This window comes from Micropterus salmoides, unplaced genomic scaffold (assembly GCF_014851395.1).
Source record: "Micropterus salmoides isolate LMB-PRFRI ecotype aquatic unplaced genomic scaffold, ASM1485139v1 Ms_hic_scaffold_2, whole genome shotgun sequence".
Lineage (NCBI taxonomy): Eukaryota > Metazoa > Chordata > Actinopteri > Centrarchiformes > Centrarchidae > Micropterus > Micropterus salmoides.
Window position 1 is genome coordinate 33,779,084 of NW_024041150.1, and position 18,521 is coordinate 33,797,604.

Consider the following 18,521-nt stretch of genomic DNA (forward strand, 5'->3'; position numbering starts at 1 on the left):
ACGCATGAACACTGCTCTATTTTATGAGACTGCCTTGTAGGTTTTGATTATATTTAACTATTTTAGCACTCTCACTCAGGCCTGCCTGACTTGCTCTTGTTCAGTGCTGTGGTGCCTTGCTTATACAAACCTAAGAGGCAGGTGTCATAAAAAGTTTCATGAAGGTCTTCATCATAACGATTGACTGGACACAAGTACAACACTATTTATTATTATATTTATTCGCTATTTCACTATTTATTCGCGCCCCCACATGGCGCTCACTTAAAAGGCCTCTCCGTCTCAAAGTCCCGGGCTGAATTTCAGTCCCAGTGCATCCCTGTGAGGTAGTGTATATACAAATGTATACTGCTACTGTGATAGAAGGGAGGGAGCTAAAGATTACTTTCAGAGGTCAGTTTAGCAATATTCAGCTCGTGATCATCTTAAGCGGCTGACAGCAGTAGGAGTAAACCTTTTGCACATGTGATGTAAACACAACAATCGTAAATTTGATGATCACTCAACAAATTGATCTGATTTACAGCAGATGTCAAGTACAATTTGAGAAAGTCTTCAATAAAATGCAGAAAAATATAAAGCACTCTACATGAATACACAGGGATGTGGACAAATCAATAAATAACAATGGATACAACAAAAAAACACACAAACATGGCACCTGTTTGAGCAGCGTAACACAACAGGTAGTATTTAACATCTGAATAAGTGCAAAATCAACAAGGTGCAGTTAAATCTTTAAGATAACAAGAATAATGCTTAACCAAAGGAAATACTAGTCTTTTTTTTACTAGGTTAGGCTATTTTTAAATAAATAAAACAACATATAACAACAATAGAACAAATATAAAGTCTAAGAGATAGGTTCCCTGCTCAAAGGCACTTTGACAATTTACCTCTCAATGGAATTTGCCATAAAACTGCAGGGGCACTCTCAAATGTGACATCAAAACAGAAAAAACTGTTGTACAGACCACAATCTGTTTTTGGTCTAGTATCCGCAGCTGGTTTGAGGCATCTGTATTCATGTGTTCAGTCAACAAAGATATGCAGTTAACATTCAAACTAAAATATCTAAACCAAATGTTTAGGAAGAAAAGAAAATGTCTGAGCCTCAACTTTAAGACACGCTTCTTTTTCAATTCGACATTAACCCTAAGAAAAAGGGTGAAAAAAAAAGCATTCTTCCGGTTGCCATGTACATGATTAAACTCTCCAGATGTCCCGTTGTCAAATACATCATCATCGGCACAGGGATTGAAGTTCATGTTCAAATTGGGGCAACGGGATTTTCTGGTGTTATCCTATTTCTCTTCACACATAAAAGACTCCATGCTGCAGATCCAGTGTGTCCACCTTTGGCCGGAGGGGTTGCTGGTTTGAATTCTCAAATTAATTATAATGATCCAGTGGAGAAAAGTGGGCAGTGCTGTTTTCTGTTACTGTTTCCCGACGTGCCCTTCTTTGTCAAATATCCTGTGACTATGACAACTACCACCATTAGCAAGAAGAAGCAGAAAACCACTGCAACTGGAACCAGTCTGTTCCAACGGGTCAAACCACCTGACAGGAACAAATCAGACAGAGTTGATGAGAGCGACTGTAAAAACACACAACATGAATGTGATTCAGTGTCAGGCATGGATGTATAAAGAGAACTGATCATATTCTCATTGTGAAACGAATCAGAAGGCAGGGGTTGTGACTTTACAGCAGCTTCTTTCACAAAATACAGTATCTCACAAAAGTGAGTACACCCCTCACATTTATGTAAATATTTGATTATATCTTTTCATGTGACAACACTAAAGAAATGATACTTCGCTACAATGGAAAGTAGTGACAACAGAGATAACAGTGTAAATTTGCTATTCCCTCAAAATAACACATCACACAGCCATTAATGTCTAAACCGCTGGCAACAAAAGGGAGAACAGCCCTGTGAAAATGTCCAAATTGGGCCCAAAGTGTCAATATTTTGTGTGGCTACCATTATTTTCCAGCACTGCCTTAACACTCTTGGGCATGGACCAACCAGGTGAGTAAGTCTATGGTAGAAAGTCTTTTGGGGTCAGTGTGCAAATTTAAATCCATGGTTTGGACACTCTGTCGAATTGGCTTCAATGCACAGCTGACTTCCTGGGGCCTAGATGTCAGGACACTTATGGTTACTGGTGGGAACAGCAAGAGCTGTCTGATACTACAACACTTGTTGAGCAGCGACTTTGTCAATTGTACTTTAGCAACAGCAATCTGATTTCATGCTGTATAAAATGCAGAAATCATTCATTTTCAATGATTGCTTACAGTGCATATATTATATTTCCTGTGACTGCTTCACATTAAAAGTTACCTGGTGTTTGGCCAGTTGAACACTTTTAATATGAAGCAGCAGCAGAAGGAAATGTTCACTTTGTATAGTAGAATACGCTGAATCACATGCGTGCATCATTTCCTGTGTGTGTGAAGACAATCTGAATCCAGCGCAGGAATGACGGACATTTAAAGAGTAAATGGTAATTTATTTCAAAGATGGCATTCTCTCCTCCTCACAGTTTTATTTTCTCACCTTCAACATCCGCCTCTTTCTTCGGATCAGAGGTTTGGAGACTTCTGGGATGCAGTGGCGTCTCTGTCGTCCAGGTTTTAGAAGAGTTTGGATCTGGAAAAGATTTGTAATGATTTAAAACACAATATTTTAAAAGGGACAGTTATAGTGTTTTATGGGGCCAAGTTTAACAGATATCCGAGTCTCTGATCTTGCAGGTGTATTATTTTTTTGGCAGTGAATAGTCAAGACAACATGTTGATATAATAAATCCTTTTTTTGTTTTGTTGCAACTTTAATTTGGACCATAAACAACATTTGAACTCACCAATGACCAGACGGACTATTGACGACTGCCTTCGGCTTTTTAACTTCGGGATGTAACATCTGTATCTCCCTTCGTCTGCAAGCGTCACGTTAATGATCTTGAGCGATATGTTGCCTTGTCTCAGGCCATCTGTGAACAGCGCCGTCCTGCTGATGTACGATGACAGCTTCATGTCCAGGACCTCACGGCTGTCCCGGTAAACATGCACATATTCAACCCGGCTCAGCCGATCATTGGGGTCTGGCTTGAGGTCGGGCTTCGACCACTCCACCGTCAGCCCCGCCACGTTGACCTGAGGCTCCACATGACACGGCAGGATGACATCATCACCTGGAGTAGCCACGATTGGCTGAAATGAACCAACCACCTGAAACTGACCTGGGAAATGGAGGAAACATTTTAAAACCTGGTTAAGTCTAGAATGTTTTTATTATTTCATTATTGATTAATTGTTTTCATGATTAATTGATTCATAATTTAGTCAACAAGATGTCACAACCCCAGTTTCCAATGTGACATCTTTAAATGTCTTTTGTCTGACCAACAGTCCACAACCCAAAGATATTCAGTGGGCTACGATATATAAAACAGAGAGAACCAAAACATTTAGGACACTGAAGAAACTGCAAGCAGTCTTTTTCTTGATAACTGACTCAAACGATTAACTGATTAAAATAGTTGCCAGATCATTTTTGATTTAAACGACTAATCTCTCAACTGTAAGCCAGTTTTCTGCTGCACTGATAAAGTGAGTTAGGCTACAGGTTTCTTTCTGTTTAGAGCAGGATCAGGGATGTAGGCCTAAGTTGCGATTGTATGTTGGAAAATGCGCAATGTAACCTGTCTGTGTAACATCTCTGCTGTCTATCACTGTATTGATAAATGGTAAATAGGCCTATTTCCATTTACATGATCATATGTGTAGAATTATGAGCTGCTGTTCTTATCCTGATGGCTATAGTTATTGTCATAGTGTCTGTCTGTGTTTTGATTTGTTAATGTAATATTTTTTATATATATATAAATATATAATAAAATAATATTTTGGCTGTTTGGGAATTTTGGCCGTACCTTTATTTAGCTGCTGTTTTAATCAAAGACTGGTTTGTCAGAGCCCAAGGCAAATATTTGGACCGGGGCCAAGCACATAGGCAGGCAGTTCCCATGTCAGCCTACGTTCTTGTGAGCCAGCAATACCTTAAGTATTAAAAACAACAAACATTTTGGCTTGAAGCCACAAGCTGAAACACAATAAAGTTGTTCTTTATACATACACAGTACACACTCACCGCCACTTAATTAGGTACAGCTGTACAATCTAATGCAATCCAATACAACTGTTCTACCCGCTATAAATAAAACTGAGCATTTAAAAGCTTTAATGATAAAAACAGCTGGACTTTCTGACATATAATTGAGTTTTTAAATCACTTCATAGAGCTGCCATGACTCATCGATTAGAAAAAAGTCAAACTTTTCTGATTGCAGCTCCTTAAATGTGAATATATTCTGGTGTCTTTGACATTAAACTGAATATCTTTGGGATGTGGACAAAACATGACATTTCATTTACGTCATCTTGGACTTTAGGAAACACTGATCAACATTTTTCACAATTTACTAACATATAAAAACTAATGGAGAAAACAACAGATGAATTAAACAGATTGACAGTGAAATCAATTACAGCCCTAAACGTCACACAAACACACTTTTGCATTAGTATGTTGTTTTAATTTTTAACATTTCAGACAAATTAAATCTAAGTAATTACTAAACATCTAAAGAAATAAAGAGACTTACTTACTTCTGAGGAACAAGATACAAGCATCAATAAAACATCAATACAGTACGAAGTGACAATAGATACCAGTAAGAGCTAATAGTACGTTAAAGGGGTAAATAGGCCACTTAGCGAAAGATTTGTCAGAGAATAATAATAAGAACCACAATTATAGAGAATCTAACATCACATATTATAAATATCTGTCTCCTATTTAACCTGAATACATCCAATGTGTGATCTATGAGAATATAATTTGTGACATCTTTACTTGTAAAGCTTAAAAAAAACTTAAGTCTTAGTTCGTAGGCGTTGCTATAGTAACAACACAGCGCCTGGCACAGGAGATGAAAAAAAGACATTTAAATAACGTCCAGTTTAAGTCGCTCAGTTTACAGTTTCAATTGAATTGGATAAATCAGCACATCGTGTGAGTTTACCTACTGCAGGCGTGTTTGCAAAAAGCTGCAAAAGGACGACGAAGGTGAAGCGTGACATTGTAGGCGAGAGAGAAAATCTTCCCCTGAGCTCCTCTGAGTCCATTTAAACATGTAGCTTAACAATACACAGCAGACGACAGACTGTAATGTCAAAAGCAGACCAAAACCAAACCAAACCAATTTATCTATGGCCTCATAGACCCGCCTCCTGGGACTAAGGCATGCGCGTCATCTCCAGACAGCCATTGTAAGTTGATCCAAAACAGGATCATGCTCAGTGATGACAACACTGTACGGCAGGGGCCCATGAATTTCTCCCTGTTCAGCCCACTTCTAGGCTTTCTTAAGACACCTTTATTCCTGCATTCTTAAGAACTGCAAGTTCAAAATGAGCCTTTAAAATACATCGGAAATATCGGAATGTTTTTATTTACACAAAATTCAGATAATTCAAAATCTAATGCAGCGCAGCTCTCAGACATCCTGTGTTGCTTCAAGATATGTTTCTCCAGTAGATCAAATTCATGGCATTTAATCCCTCATGCAGGCAAGATTCAGTCATCCCTCCTCTGTTGAGTCTTTTGTTTGGGAAAGTACACCCTTTAAATGTGCATGTGGCACCTTTTTACCTCAGTGATCAATTATTTCTGTTTCAGCAGGTTTTCTGCTCATGTTCAAAACTTTCTTTATATTCAGAGTGTATCCCACATGTCTGTGTTCTCTGGCATGTCCAGAAAAAAGGAGTAATATTACGAGACTAACTTCATCATTTAATGAGAATTCATAATCATTTTCAAATCTACCTGCCCTATACTCTGCATACGTTAATGCCCTGCTGGTAATATCCCCTTCAGATCACTGAGAAACCCTAACTTACCCACAACACTTCAGAAATCTCATCACAAATCCACACACACGTTAGCTTCAGTGCAGCTTTGCAACAAAGCAAGTTTGGCTTCAGTTTTTAGATTGCGGTTGTCTGGACTCACAGCGCGAGGGCGGGCTCACTTGATTACTATCACGGTGTAGACCGGTGTCGCATCAGCTGGGCGACCTTATCAGTTATGCATTTGTATTTCACTACATGAGAAAATTGATGTGTGACATGACCACATGTGGAAAATGTCACTTCTGTGAGTCTCGCGTGACAGCTTTTAAAGAACGAGAAATCTCATCGCACTCTGGTGTCACGAGAGCTTGTTCCACACCCAATACAGACACTTTGAGAAAGCCTGACAAAGCTTCCATATTTGTCGCACAAGGTACCCTTCAGCGTCTGTATGAAACTCCTTCAGGTTTAGGAAAAGAACAGGGTTTTGGATAGGGTTAGGCACCAAAACTACTTTGATCGGTTTATGAAATCGTTATGTCGACGCTTTGTCAGGTGAGCTCACAGTTTGCAATCAGCAATATTAATTACAAGCCACCAGATGTCACTGTGTTTGCTGAGTAAATGTTCTTCGTCTAATATTCTAGTCAGAGAAATAAAGACCACATTTACTTGGCACTGTTGATTTATTATTACAGCAGCCTTGATTATTATGGTGTGGATTCAAATATAGCAAATTTGGCATCGAAACAGTAATTCTGTGAACTAGTGTAACAAAAAAGGTTTTAAGATTAGTAATGCTGTTTTTATGCAAATTCCTACCCTATAGGGTGACCAGATGTCTTTGATTAGTTAGAGCCTAATAAAACATTAAATACTGATCGCTGTTGCACAAAGATGGTCAGTGTTCCAGCTCTGCCTTGGCTACAGCAGGGACCAATCGTGGATACTGTGTCAAAAGTGTTATTATAGCCACAAAGTCACAGCGTGCATTAGAGCTGACCCCAAATAGTTGAAGATTCGATGCTTCGATGGGCGGAGCCTGATTCGACTGTCTTTTTAAAGTGCGTTAATAAATCCAGAATTGTAACCCTAACTCTCAAGCTAGGGGGCATCAGTGCGCATGTGTAGGCGTAGCGTGTACTTGTGAGTGTCTATGTGTATAGTGGCAGAAGAGGAACTTGCTGTAGAGACGGAGCCTTAACTTCACTGGTGTTGTGCCGAGATGTTTGGATCATTTATCACCGTTGATGAACCACACAAAGAATATTATATCATTTTTAAACAGTACTTGAAAGAGACCCACGAGGAACCGCGACGTGCGTCCAACTGTCGGCCGCACGGCAGGCATGCAAAACTCTGCGCAAGGCCGGTGAATGGCAGGCGAGCGTAGAGAAAAGGGTCAACAATAAGGCTCAGTTTAGCTGGAAATGTACAGTGTAAGTTACAGTGACTAATGAATAGAGAATGCAGCTCTGCAGCTTCTCAAGATTAAAGCGGAGTTACCGTGTGTTACCCCCCTCCCCTAACCCCGTTCGCAATCGCCGCACACAAACACACTACATGATTTGACAATCAGTCGGCTATAGGCAAGACTTGACAATTCTGATTCGACTATTTAAATCCTTTTTGTTTTCTAGCGTAGATAGTAGAAGTTACCGTCATGAGGACAAGGCAAGTGTAGCTGCAGGCAGCCAAGCAGAAGGAGAGACAGATGAGACAGATGTGACAGGCACATGATTTACACACTGTTACACCACAGTCATTATGTTTATATCCTAATGACAGACTGTTGACTTCATGAACAAAAACAGTAATTGTTAGCATTGAGTTTTGACTTTCACACATTTTACTTTTTGGGGGGCAACTATCAAGTTTTTGCCAAATAGTGTCAAGTTTCTAAGGCTTTTAATTATCTCAAACAGCTTTGAAAACAGTAAATTTAGCTGCCGTAAAAGGGAAAATATGCCCCTGGACCCCGAATGTTAACATCTGCCTCTGACCCTGGTCCAGACCACAGGCTACTCTGTAAAAATATAAATCATCATAGATAATCAGTATGGTCCTGAATGGTCGCAATGCCCTGCTGAGCAGCACAGCAAACTACAAATGTCTGCCAAAACTGACAGGTAGCTTTTGATGAAAAAAACGTGTTTTGATGAAATTTTAATTAATTAACAAAAACAATATGCAGAAATACTGACAGGTCAGGATATAACCCATTAAACACAGACAGGCAGAGTAGCCTTCTGACCTTTCCCACTATGGGAAAACATTTCAAAGGGCTGAATAGTTCTGTATGTGACACATGTTTACTCCCACAGTCTCCAAAGACGAATCGTCTGAGTATGAAACAGGGCAGGGCTTTGGGCAGGAAGAGGAAACTTTATAAATTACTATCAACCGGCTCACCAGATGCCTTCTTGGGCAAGGATGGAAAGTATGCTGCACTTGATAAGATCTTCTGTTGGTTAAAAATGTGTATTGCTTCCTGAACATTTCCCACTGAGAGAGAGCCAGTGTGTCTTAACTGTGCAGGATTAAAATCAGGGCCCTAGTTACATCCACATTACTAAGTTTTCATTTTGTTCAGTCTAGTCTCTTAATTAATCATGGGTGTGTTGTAGGCATTATATGCAATCTCCCATTCCATTTAAAGTTTCAGTGTGTAATATTTAGGAGAATCTATTGACAGAAATGCAATGTAATAAACATAACTATGTTACACATGTTACATAATGAACCGTTATATTTTTATTACCTTTGAATGAACTATTTCTATCTACATACAGCGCAGTTCCCTTTACATGGAAGCTGCATGTTATGCTGCTATGTTTCTACAGCAGCCCAAACGGACAAACTGCTCTACAGAGTGTGTTTCATCAATACGTTGAAAATGTACAAGAAGAAGAAGAAGTAACATTAGTAGTAGTAGTAGTAGTAGTAGTAGTAGTAGTAGTCGACTGGTTTATTAGAAGTAAGAAGAGAAATGAAATTTGGACAAATGGAGGAACACAGGTATTATGAAGCTCAAGAGCCAACAGAGCGGCACCGTAGTTTCTCCTACGTACTTGTGAGTGAGCGGAAGATGTCACCAAAGCTTCCACACTAGTTGTGCCTGTACTAGTTAAATGGCGCATGAATGGCATGTTATAAAAAACATAATAAAATACGAATAAACATGGAGCGAAAGCTTATGTGGACGTGCGAGAGAGTGAGTCTGCGAGTATGGACCTACAGTAAGTGTGAACATGATATAAAAACTTACTTTGATGACGAAGCCTTTTGATGCTCTGTTTGCAGTTCTGTGGTTTATATGTGAAGTGTGTGAACTACACTGCAGACTGGAGTCTCTGTTAACAGTGAAAGACAGACAGATGTTACTTCTGTATGAAACGTCTGTATCCTCACTGCGCTATGATGAACTGGTCATGGGTGACATCTCGTCTTCCAGGTGGTTTTTTAAATGTGTGTTGTATTGATGATTTACTTTAATGATTAGAGAGGCTGCTGTCAGTTCCTCCTGACCGATCCTGTCAGCCTGAGATTTAAATAATCAATGAAGTTCTGTAGTGTCTTTCTTGATGGGAAGACGATTCATACTTTTTAACCCATCTTCAACCCAGCTGCTGTTAATCAGAATGTTAATTTTTATGACCAGATCCTACCGATCTGCACATCAATAGAACCACATAGCTGGGAAATACTGCCCCAATCATTTCCTGCTGCTTCAAGATAGGGATGTGCCAAAAATTTAAGATCAACACTCCCATGGGTGATGAGTTTGCCTTGTTGTAAAGTCACAAGACATTATCAACAAAATTCCCATGACTCATAACCTCACAACAACAGGAGCTTGTCACATGAGAGTGACAAGTGAGGACATGTCTGCTTTTTGATTTGTTAGTAAGCTTGCTGTAGGCTACAACAAGATAAAAGAGTAAAGGAAACTTTCTTCAAGAGACAAAATCATGATGAACTTTGTAATAATTGAATTTTTGGACTCCATCTGTTAAATTGCAAGCACCACCGGGCATACTGGAACGTGAGTTTACATCTACATCCAAGTAACTCCTTTAATCATTTAATGGCCGTGTATGAATTAAACTCATCAAACTCTGGCTGAACTTGATTTTCGTTTCCCGCTATTAAGCCTAATCAAAATTCCAACAGAACAAGCCCTTGACACACAGTATAATTTATAATGTACAAGTGATTACCCTGACAACTATAAAAGGGTCTGTTTTGATGTCTCAAAGCACTCATGCTCCAAAAATGTGATGCAGCGGTATATTATTCTAAAGTACTTAGGTGTAAATGTCAGACATAAAGTATGTCAGTGTACGTGTTTGAAAGCATGTCTGGGATGGTCGACGTGCTGAGTTAAACTGACAGGGAGCCCCATGGTAAAGAAATACTTTTGATTACTGTACATATCCACTGGGGTATAAACAGTGCACACAAACAGTCTGTGCATGCTGACAGTTTCACCAGGTGTATTAGTTTCTGTCAACTTTTTTAAGGCACGTGTTTTCAAATAGGGAGGTTGGCTCCAAATAGTTTCAGGGGAGGCTCAGTGAATGAAAGTGAAACAATATGACGTTACTTAGTTATCAAAAGGACATCACATAGAATAGCCTACATGTGTGAGAGTTTCCCAAGCTTTGTCTGAGGGGAGGCCTGCATTCTCAGACTTTGAAAACCCCTGTCTTAAGGCGTCTGGGACTGAGGTTTACTCACTGCACAGCCAAGCTGGCTACCGTTACTCATGGCTTTAAATATGTGGTAACATAGCCATTTTGTATTTAATTTATATATTTTTTTATCAATCCATCCCCAATATGTATATAATTACTGCTGTGGGTTAAAAAATCCTAAACACACTAAAGAAAGTACAACTTGTGGTTTCAAAATGTAATGCTGACACACATCCTGCACAAACTAGGTCTATACACAATTGGCCTATATGACAAAAAGTCAGCTCAGAGGTGTGATGCAGCCCCTCAGGCTGCCATTCAGTCAGTCGATCAGGACCCGAGCAGCATGGACATCACAACACTGTGCGCTATTGTCAGTGAGTAATAAATGTGTTTATGTGCAGTCTGCACTCTGATTTTACAAGACTAAAATGTGATTATGTGTGTGTGAATGTGGGCGTATGCAAGCGCCTTTTGATGTTAGCATCTATTTTTGATTTTGTACGTTTTATTGAATGAACTCTGTGTTCTGATTTTAGATTAGATCGTATTAAACAATAAAATTTATGATGTTAGGATGTATGTTTTTACATAATTTCAGAATATTGGAGGAAGCATGTTCACATGACTGGTCTTATCTACTCTTGAGGCTGTGTTTGTAGATTGTGTCCATGACCTTCATTATTTACGTTCACTTACATGTTGCATTCAGCATTTATTAGAAAACAGAATTTACAGCTGTTTTATGATAGATTAATCGATAAATATACTAAATAATGTCTGAACATGCTAGTATAGTATTTTTAATTCTCACTAAACTTGTAGATGACCTTATGAAAACCAGATTAATATTACAAAGCACTAGCAATAAGTTTTGTACCAATATTCACATCATAATTACTAAGCTTTCTTGTTGACATTTTATGCTTTTAACAGTTGTTCTGTCCCATTGTAGTTACTGTATGTGATGTCTGGAGATTTTGTTTTTGTTTTATATGAACTCACCCAAGCAAATTCTTGTCAACGCCATATATCCATGGCTCTGGCACGGCTAAGAACAAACTCCTGTGAGAAAGTCGACACACAAAGACTCGGTTCAAAAAACATCCGACATGCAAGCTGTTCACCAGGCCTCACCATAAAATAAGCAGCATTGATCATTTTTGAAATGATCTTAAAACAGCCAACATTAATGTTGTCCTGACAAAAGGCCTCTTGCCTCTTGTGCAAATGTTTGTAGTCTCTTAGACTTTGTTCAGACTGCAAGCAAATCAGATTTTGTTTAAAACAGATTATCCGTTATTTGCAAGTGATCATATCGAATTTGTGTGTGCAGACATCTCCAGCCTATCTGCATGGGTTGTTGTGGTAAAAGAAAACAAAAAATATGTTCATGGATTGATGCCACTAAACGATAACCGAGGAAATACATTGTTCTTTATGTTTTGGGGACCATTTTAGAGACAAAGTTGATTAATACATTGGAGTAGTGAACTAAATAGCTCTTTAGAATGTATTTATTTAAGACTGTCCTCAGCTGAAAAAGAGGTGATTGTACATTTTACCAGTAATTACGACTACTATTTAAGCTCGTTGTGGCTACGACCTCTAATGGCTGACAACAGTAGCAAAGGAGGACGTCGGGTGATGTATTATACATAGTGGAAATGTCCACGCAAGGAGGCAGGATGGTTGGATGGGTCAACCCTGGACTTTCACTCAGGGGAATGGCATTTGAGTCCCATGTGAAACCCAGTAAATGTAAAGTTATTTGAGTTTTAACTTAAATAACGTTAGTGACTTGAATTACTTTTGTGACTCCCCTTATGTGACTAACGTTATTTACTTACTTTAACCCAAACCACAAAGTTTTCCCAAACTTAACCATGTAAGTTTTTGTTGCCTAAACCTAACCAAACTGCGACCGTTTCACGTTAACCATGTGTTTAATGTCATGTGACATAGGTCACATGACATCCCGCAAGCATCTTTGTAGATCTGATATATTGACTAAATCACATCAATACAGGTGGAAAAATTATTTAACTTAAAATTCTCCCGAGCATCAGTGATATTGGTGCCTACGCAGAGCCCAAAGGATACTAAAGGACAGTACCCACCCAGCCACAGCCTGTTCACCCAGCTGCCTTCTGGGAAGAGATGTAAAAGTTTCTGCTGTCACACCACCAGACTGCAGAGCAGCTTTTCCCCCCAAGCTATCAGACTCTTAAAATTCATCCTCAGCACTGCTCTATTGATGATAGTTTATTTCTGTTTATCATTTTTATAATTACTTTTTTATTAATGTATAATGTCTGCTACGTAGCAGAAGGGAGTTACAAACTCAATTTCACTCTATAACCTGTTTTATTGTGACAAATAAATCTACGTTGTACTTTGTACCTTGACTTGAGTTGAAGCAACTGCTAGTTAATTACAGTTGTGTCACCATACGTGCAGGAAGAGAAGCCTTATTAATCAGGCCAACACAAGCATCCGCTAACCTTTACAACCAAATATCCAATGAATCCCTGATTCAATTATTAGCATTTTTCAAAAGGCCGCAGGATCTTGTCTTTCAAATAAATCTTATTGGCCTCTTCAAGAAGGAGATGTAGCCTTTTTTTCATGCTGTTCTTAATCCTTGCTTTACACTGACAGCAGCAAGTTTAATGTGTGGGTGATCTGTGAAGCAGAGACTTGGGGGCCTTTGAGCAGCTAAAATCTACTTATTTTATTGCTCAAATAACATCCGTAGTGAAACAAGGAAGCAACTAAACGTAATAAAGGTGACTGGTGGCACATTGGTTTCACTGGTTGTTCTTCTCTGCAACCTCTGTTGCTCGCAGTGTGAACACATTTACATTGAAAATCATCTTTCTGTTTCTTGCAGCCTCTCTGAGAGTCAGCCCCAGTAGGAGCCAGTTCTTTCGATATGAATCTGTCACGCTGAGCTGTGGGGAGCATGAAAACTCCTCTGAGTGGAAAGTTAAGAGAAACACAGCCACAAACATTAACGAAGAGTGTTCCATTGACTGGGGGAAAAGAAATGACTCCCAGTGCTTCATCGATGACGTTTACCCATCAGACACTGGGATGTACTGGTGTGAGTCTGGAGCTGGAGAGTGCAGCAGTGCCGTCAACATCACCGTGAACGGTGGGTCTAACCAAACGTCCAACTGTAGCCATTAAAAGCCATCATAAGGCCTTGTAGGAAAAAAACAGAGTCTGCAACCGTGCTCACAGCTCTGTGAAACTGTACACAGACTCACACACGGTCCGACAGACAGACCAACTGGCTCACCAACTTATCTTCATGGGTTGCTGTGATAACGACATATCCGACCGTCAGTAACTACGTTCGCTGGTGAAGTGGCTTTCCAACGTGAAAGCATGAGAAATAGAGATCCATCATCTCACATCTCTCAAGTCAAAGTGCAGAACTGAGCAGAAGAGATTTGTCTCAGAGAAGTTTCATGATGCGCAGCAGGAATTCTGCTCAGCCGCTCTGACGCACTGACATCAGCCTGGATATGACGTTGTCGTGGTGTGTTGCGTTTCAAGTAACGCAGAAGACACTTTTTGAGCAGCCACAACATCTAGTTTGAGATGCATCTGTTGAAATCCGATTTCAAACCACATCAAAATGTGGCTTGGATCCGATTTGCAGTGCAGACTTTCTTAAATAAATCCAAATTTATCAAAAAAAGATTTGGGTCGTATGGCAGTCTGAACATGTCCTTTAAAGCAAAGGCGACATAGCGTGACATAGTTAAAGGAATTGTTTGACATTTTGGAAGTTTGCTTATTTGCTTCCATGTCAAGAGTTAAATGAGAAGATCGAAACTACTCTCGTCTGTATGGTAAATATGTAGCAGGAGCCAGCAGCCACTTAGCTTAGCTTAGCACAAAGACTGGAAGCAGGTGGAAACAGCTAGCCAGGTTCTAATCAAAAGTAATAAAACACCCCAAATGAACTTGTTATGCCTTGTTTGTTTAATTCATATGAAAAATGGTTTATGTGCTAGACTATCTGATCTTTCTGTCGTTCTGTCATCCAGATGGCTCTGTGATCCTGGAGAGTCCAGTCCTTCCTGTGCAGGAGGGAGAAGCTGTGACTCTGCGCTGTAGAAACAGGACAATGTTCTCCTCCAATCTCACAGCTGAATTTTATAAAAATGGCCTCCTCTTCGGGAGGAGCGCTACAGGAAACATGATCATGCACGTTTCCAAGACCGATGAAGGTCTCTACAAGTGTCACATCTCTGGAGCTGCAGATTCACCAGACAGCTGGCTGGCTGTCAGAGGTGAGATGAGCTTCAGCCATGTTGTTAAAGTCTTTAAAAAAATGCAAAAGCAGGCTGGTATTTAGTTTTATATAGCAATGTCACCTTTCCTAGATAGACACACATTTTCAAAAAGGTGAAACAATGAGAGGGATGGTTTGCTGAATACCAGGAGTTAGATGAGGATGAGTGATTAATGTAACCTCTGCATGTTCAGTGAAGTTGATGTGTTTGCATTCAGGTCAAACTGTGGTTTTTCTCATCTGTTGTTTTGAAGCAGGGCGTCCTGAATCTTTTCGCTCCCCTCATGCATACATTCTGCTTCCTGTGGTGGGCGTCTGCCTCTCACTAGCCTCGGTGATGCTGCTGTGCCTCTGCATGAGGCGCAAAGGTCAGCCAGTTTTCATGCAAATGAAATTACATATTATATACTGACGTATCAGGATTTCTTCTGTCAAGGAAATATAAACCAAACAAAGTAGTGGCACTACTTTTATCAGTTGAATGAAGATATAGGATTCATCAAATCTTTATTTTCCTGTTTAGTAAAGTGACTGAAGGTTTTGTGTTTTTGACATCACTTGGAAGTGGAAACGTTCTTCTAAGTTCTGGTGTCACACAAAACTTCTTTATAGATTGGACACATTGATTAAATCACAGGTTTGGTTAACAATATTGAGGGGGAAAATTCAAAGATATTTTACAGGCGTTCTGAAAAATATGTTTTTTAAGACTGCAATATTATAAATTCTTGTAGAAACATACACTACCCCTTGTGTGAACGTAAAGATGAAAGAAGATGAAGATGTATAGTCTTTAAGTCTTGTCGATTAAAATCTACAGTTTATGTGAATTGTTTCAGTTGTTTTTTGCAAGATGACAGTTTGCAGATATGTGCCTTGTGTAGACTTCCTGAATGGAAAAACAATACAATGTTTTATAAATTCAGATTTTCCATTAATGTTGGCCAATTTTTCAATAAGTTGTAAAGACAAAAAAACAACAACTGATGAACACAGACAATAACACCTTCCAATATACAAATGAAACAACATATAAACAAAGATTATGCTGCTCAACAGACATTTTGTAAAAAACATTTTTCCACTGATTCAATCGACAGAACCCTATTTTGATATTTGCATCATTCTTATTATTATTTTATTGCCTAAAAGCTCAAGAACATTTCTACATTATTTCATTGTAATTTGCCAAAAACATGCGAACTTATTTGTATAAACCCAGCGGGTGCTGCAGGTGATATGGACCCCGAGGTGTCATATATTGACGTCACTATCACACAGATAGTGCAACCAAAGAAGGACAGAGGTAACACACACACACACACACACACACACACACACACACACACACACTTACATCTTTTTGTATCCTTTAGATTCTGTGTAGGCACCTCACCAATATCACTGATGCTCAGTAGATATGTCACAAAGATCTTCTGAGCAGTTTTAATCACTCGCTGCACAGCCCTCCTGTTCTGGGCCGAGCACATCCCCATGCCAGTTTGTGATATTTCTAGTCAGGATGTTTTCCATTGCTCCTCTGTAAATTTAACAAGATTTTGGCATAGGAATTTGGCCTTCTTAAGTTTCCATAAGAAATACAGCCGTTTCTGAGTTTTCATCACCAGCGTGGAGATGTGAGATGACCACGACCGGTTCTCTGTGATGCTGAATCCCAGGAACCTAAAGTACTTACCTGCTCCACCTTAGCTCCACTGATGTAAACAGAAGTCAGATCCAGAAATGTAACATAATGAGTCATCACCAAAGTCTCATTACTCTAAAGAAAAGCACAGAATATGGAAATATACATGAAACATGGAACACAGATGTGGATATCAGAGAATAAAGATATAAAACAAAAAGTAAGAAAATGAGAAAACAGGAAAAATATTGCCCTCTAAATGTCCACAGGGTTCATAGTTAATCTAACCAATGTGTGTGAAACTTCTCTACAAAGGCTACTTCACAACAGTGTAAAGGTCTGTGTTATTATGTCTGCTGGGATAAATTATCTAAAAGATTTGATTTGACATAGAGAGAGAGAGCTTGGAGGATAGATTTGCTTTGCTTCCAGTGAACATGTCCACCACTTACAGTTTAATCAGGAGAGACTTCATCTAAACAAATACTTTATTCACATGAGCACAATGAATATGGAAAATGTCGAATAGTCTTTGGCGATTAGACCCCATTGTGACATCATGATATTTATAGGGAGTGGTGAAGCCATTACGTGGTATAGAGCAGACCTCAGCTTTATTATCTTGCTTGTTAATAGTTTGCATGTGTTTGTTTTTTCCTCAGAAATGGATGATACAACAACCACCTACTCAACAATCAAACCAGGAGCCACCTGAGAGAACAGCAGAACCAGTGTTGAAGTCTATTTTATATATGTATAATGTATTAAACTGAAGAAATGTTAAATGTCTGTTTTAATAAAACACAGTGGATTACAGTTTTTTAAACTTCTTTTTTCCAAACCTCGTTGACAATTGTTAGACACTCACCTGAGCATTTTTTAAACTATATTTTATTTATCTGCTCTGTCTCACTTGCACAGGTTTTGTTTTGCATTGTTCTGTCTGTGTTGTCATGTGTAGGTGTGTAGTTTCAAATAATTTGACTCATTTAAAGAAACTCTATGTGTTTGAAGAGGAAGCTACTTTCTCATTCCTGTCCAACATATCTTAAACTACAAAGAGAATACAATTATTCAAGCAAGAAATAATGAAGATAAAAAGACAGAGGAAGAAGAAAAATATTTATAGTATGTTTGCACTGTTTCATATGAAATAATTACTGTGCAGTGGATCTGACACCTAGATACAAAGAAACTGTAAAAGGAAAAGAACTTGAAATAAAAAAGTACCTATCTGTATGTATGAGTTTATTGATGTAGAATTTGTTGATTATGCCAATTATAGAATGGTTTCTTCTTCATCAGGAAGTTTTTTTTGTCACACCAGCTGGTTTGTGGGACTTTTTTGAGATAACAGATGCTGCAGAGTAGAAACTTACTTTGTGTTATCCTGAACTAAGTGTGTTATGTTTGTTTCCTCCTACAGTCTAAACACAGGCTGTCTGTTCACGTGACTGAGTGGGTTTCTATGTGAGCCTCGTAATAAAGCGTGTACCTGACCTCTTGCCCAGTGCACGCTGGTAATGGCTTCATTTCTTCATAAAAAAAAATATATAAGGACCGATGTTTTTAGCATCCAAACTATTTTTCATTTTAATTGAAATGTTCAATCAGTGATCAAAATATAAACCAAATAGTAGCCCCACTACAAAGACCAGGAATCCTGTTCACGCTTACACTGACTGACAGATCTTTTGATAAATACTTACAGTAGAGGATAATTAAAGTGACTTCAGTAATGTTGTCAAGTAACTAAATGAAAGATAAATAATTATTCAAGAGTGGGAGTTTTTTAAAAATCATCGGATCACTAAGGATTTTAACAATGTATTGCTTAAAGTTAGTCGAAGCACAAATTTGATGTCTTGCGTACAAGATATTTACAGTATGTGTGGTTACATGTAAAATGTAAAACTGTTAGTATTAGTATCAGTATTAAATT

At 38.8% G+C, this 18,521-nt stretch overlaps 2 protein-coding genes across 7 annotated transcripts; one reads left to right on the forward strand and one right to left on the reverse strand.

Moving 5' to 3' along the window:
- Nucleotides 1–200: 200 nt before the first annotated feature.
- On the reverse strand, nucleotides 201–5,260 carry LOC119913372 (myelin-oligodendrocyte glycoprotein-like). The gene is made up of 4 exons (XM_038732785.1): nucleotides 5,100–5,260; nucleotides 2,877–3,254; nucleotides 2,570–2,662; nucleotides 201–1,563 (listed from the first exon to the last, which is right to left on the reverse strand). The coding sequence occupies exons 1-4, from the start codon at nucleotides 5,200–5,202 to the stop codon at nucleotides 1,397–1,399; spliced, it is 741 nt and encodes a 246-aa protein (XP_038588713.1). The 5' UTR covers nucleotides 5,203–5,260; the 3' UTR covers nucleotides 201–1,396.
- Nucleotides 5,261–10,940: 5,680 nt separating this feature from the next.
- Nucleotides 10,941–18,092, forward strand: LOC119911286 (low affinity immunoglobulin gamma Fc region receptor II-c-like). Of its 6 annotated transcripts, XM_038730108.1 has the most exons (6): nucleotides 10,941–11,002; nucleotides 13,519–13,782; nucleotides 14,687–14,932; nucleotides 15,189–15,302; nucleotides 16,157–16,240; nucleotides 17,242–18,092. In XM_038730108.1, the coding sequence occupies exons 1-6, from the start codon at nucleotides 10,972–10,974 to the stop codon at nucleotides 17,292–17,294; spliced, it is 792 nt and encodes a 263-aa protein (XP_038586036.1). In that variant the 5' UTR covers nucleotides 10,941–10,971; the 3' UTR covers nucleotides 17,295–18,092. The 6 variants fall into 6 exon arrangements, with proteins under 6 accessions (XP_038586036.1, XP_038586034.1, XP_038586037.1 ...); XM_038730106.1 differs by having other exon boundaries at nucleotides 16,157–18,092; XM_038730109.1 differs by lacking the exon at nucleotides 16,157–16,240.
- The last annotated feature ends 429 nt before the right edge of the window (nucleotides 18,093–18,521 follow it).

Excerpts from the sequence above, each read along its gene's own strand:
- LOC119911286 (XM_038730106.1), top strand. The coding sequence starts at position 10,972 with ATGGACATCACAACACTGTGCGCTATTGTCA. Across the intron at positions 13,783-14,686 it reads CGTCAACATCACCGTGAACG|ATGGCTCTGTGATCCTGGAG; the intron begins GTGGGTCTAACC and ends TCTGTCATCCAG. Across the intron at positions 14,933-15,188 it reads CAGCTGGCTGGCTGTCAGAG|CAGGGCGTCCTGAATCTTTT; the intron begins GTGAGATGAGCT and ends GTTGTTTTGAAG.
- LOC119913372 (XM_038732785.1), bottom strand. The coding sequence starts at position 5,202 with ATGGACTCAGAGGAGCTCAGGGGAAGATTTTCTCTCTCGCCTACAATG. Across the intron at positions 3,255-5,099 it reads TGCAAACACGCCTGCAGTAG|GTCAGTTTCAGGTGGTTGGT; the intron begins GTAAACTCACAC and ends TCCATTTCCCAG. Across the intron at positions 2,663-2,876 it reads AATAGTCCGTCTGGTCATTG|ATCCAAACTCTTCTAAAACC; the intron begins GTGAGTTCAAAT and ends AATCTTTTCCAG.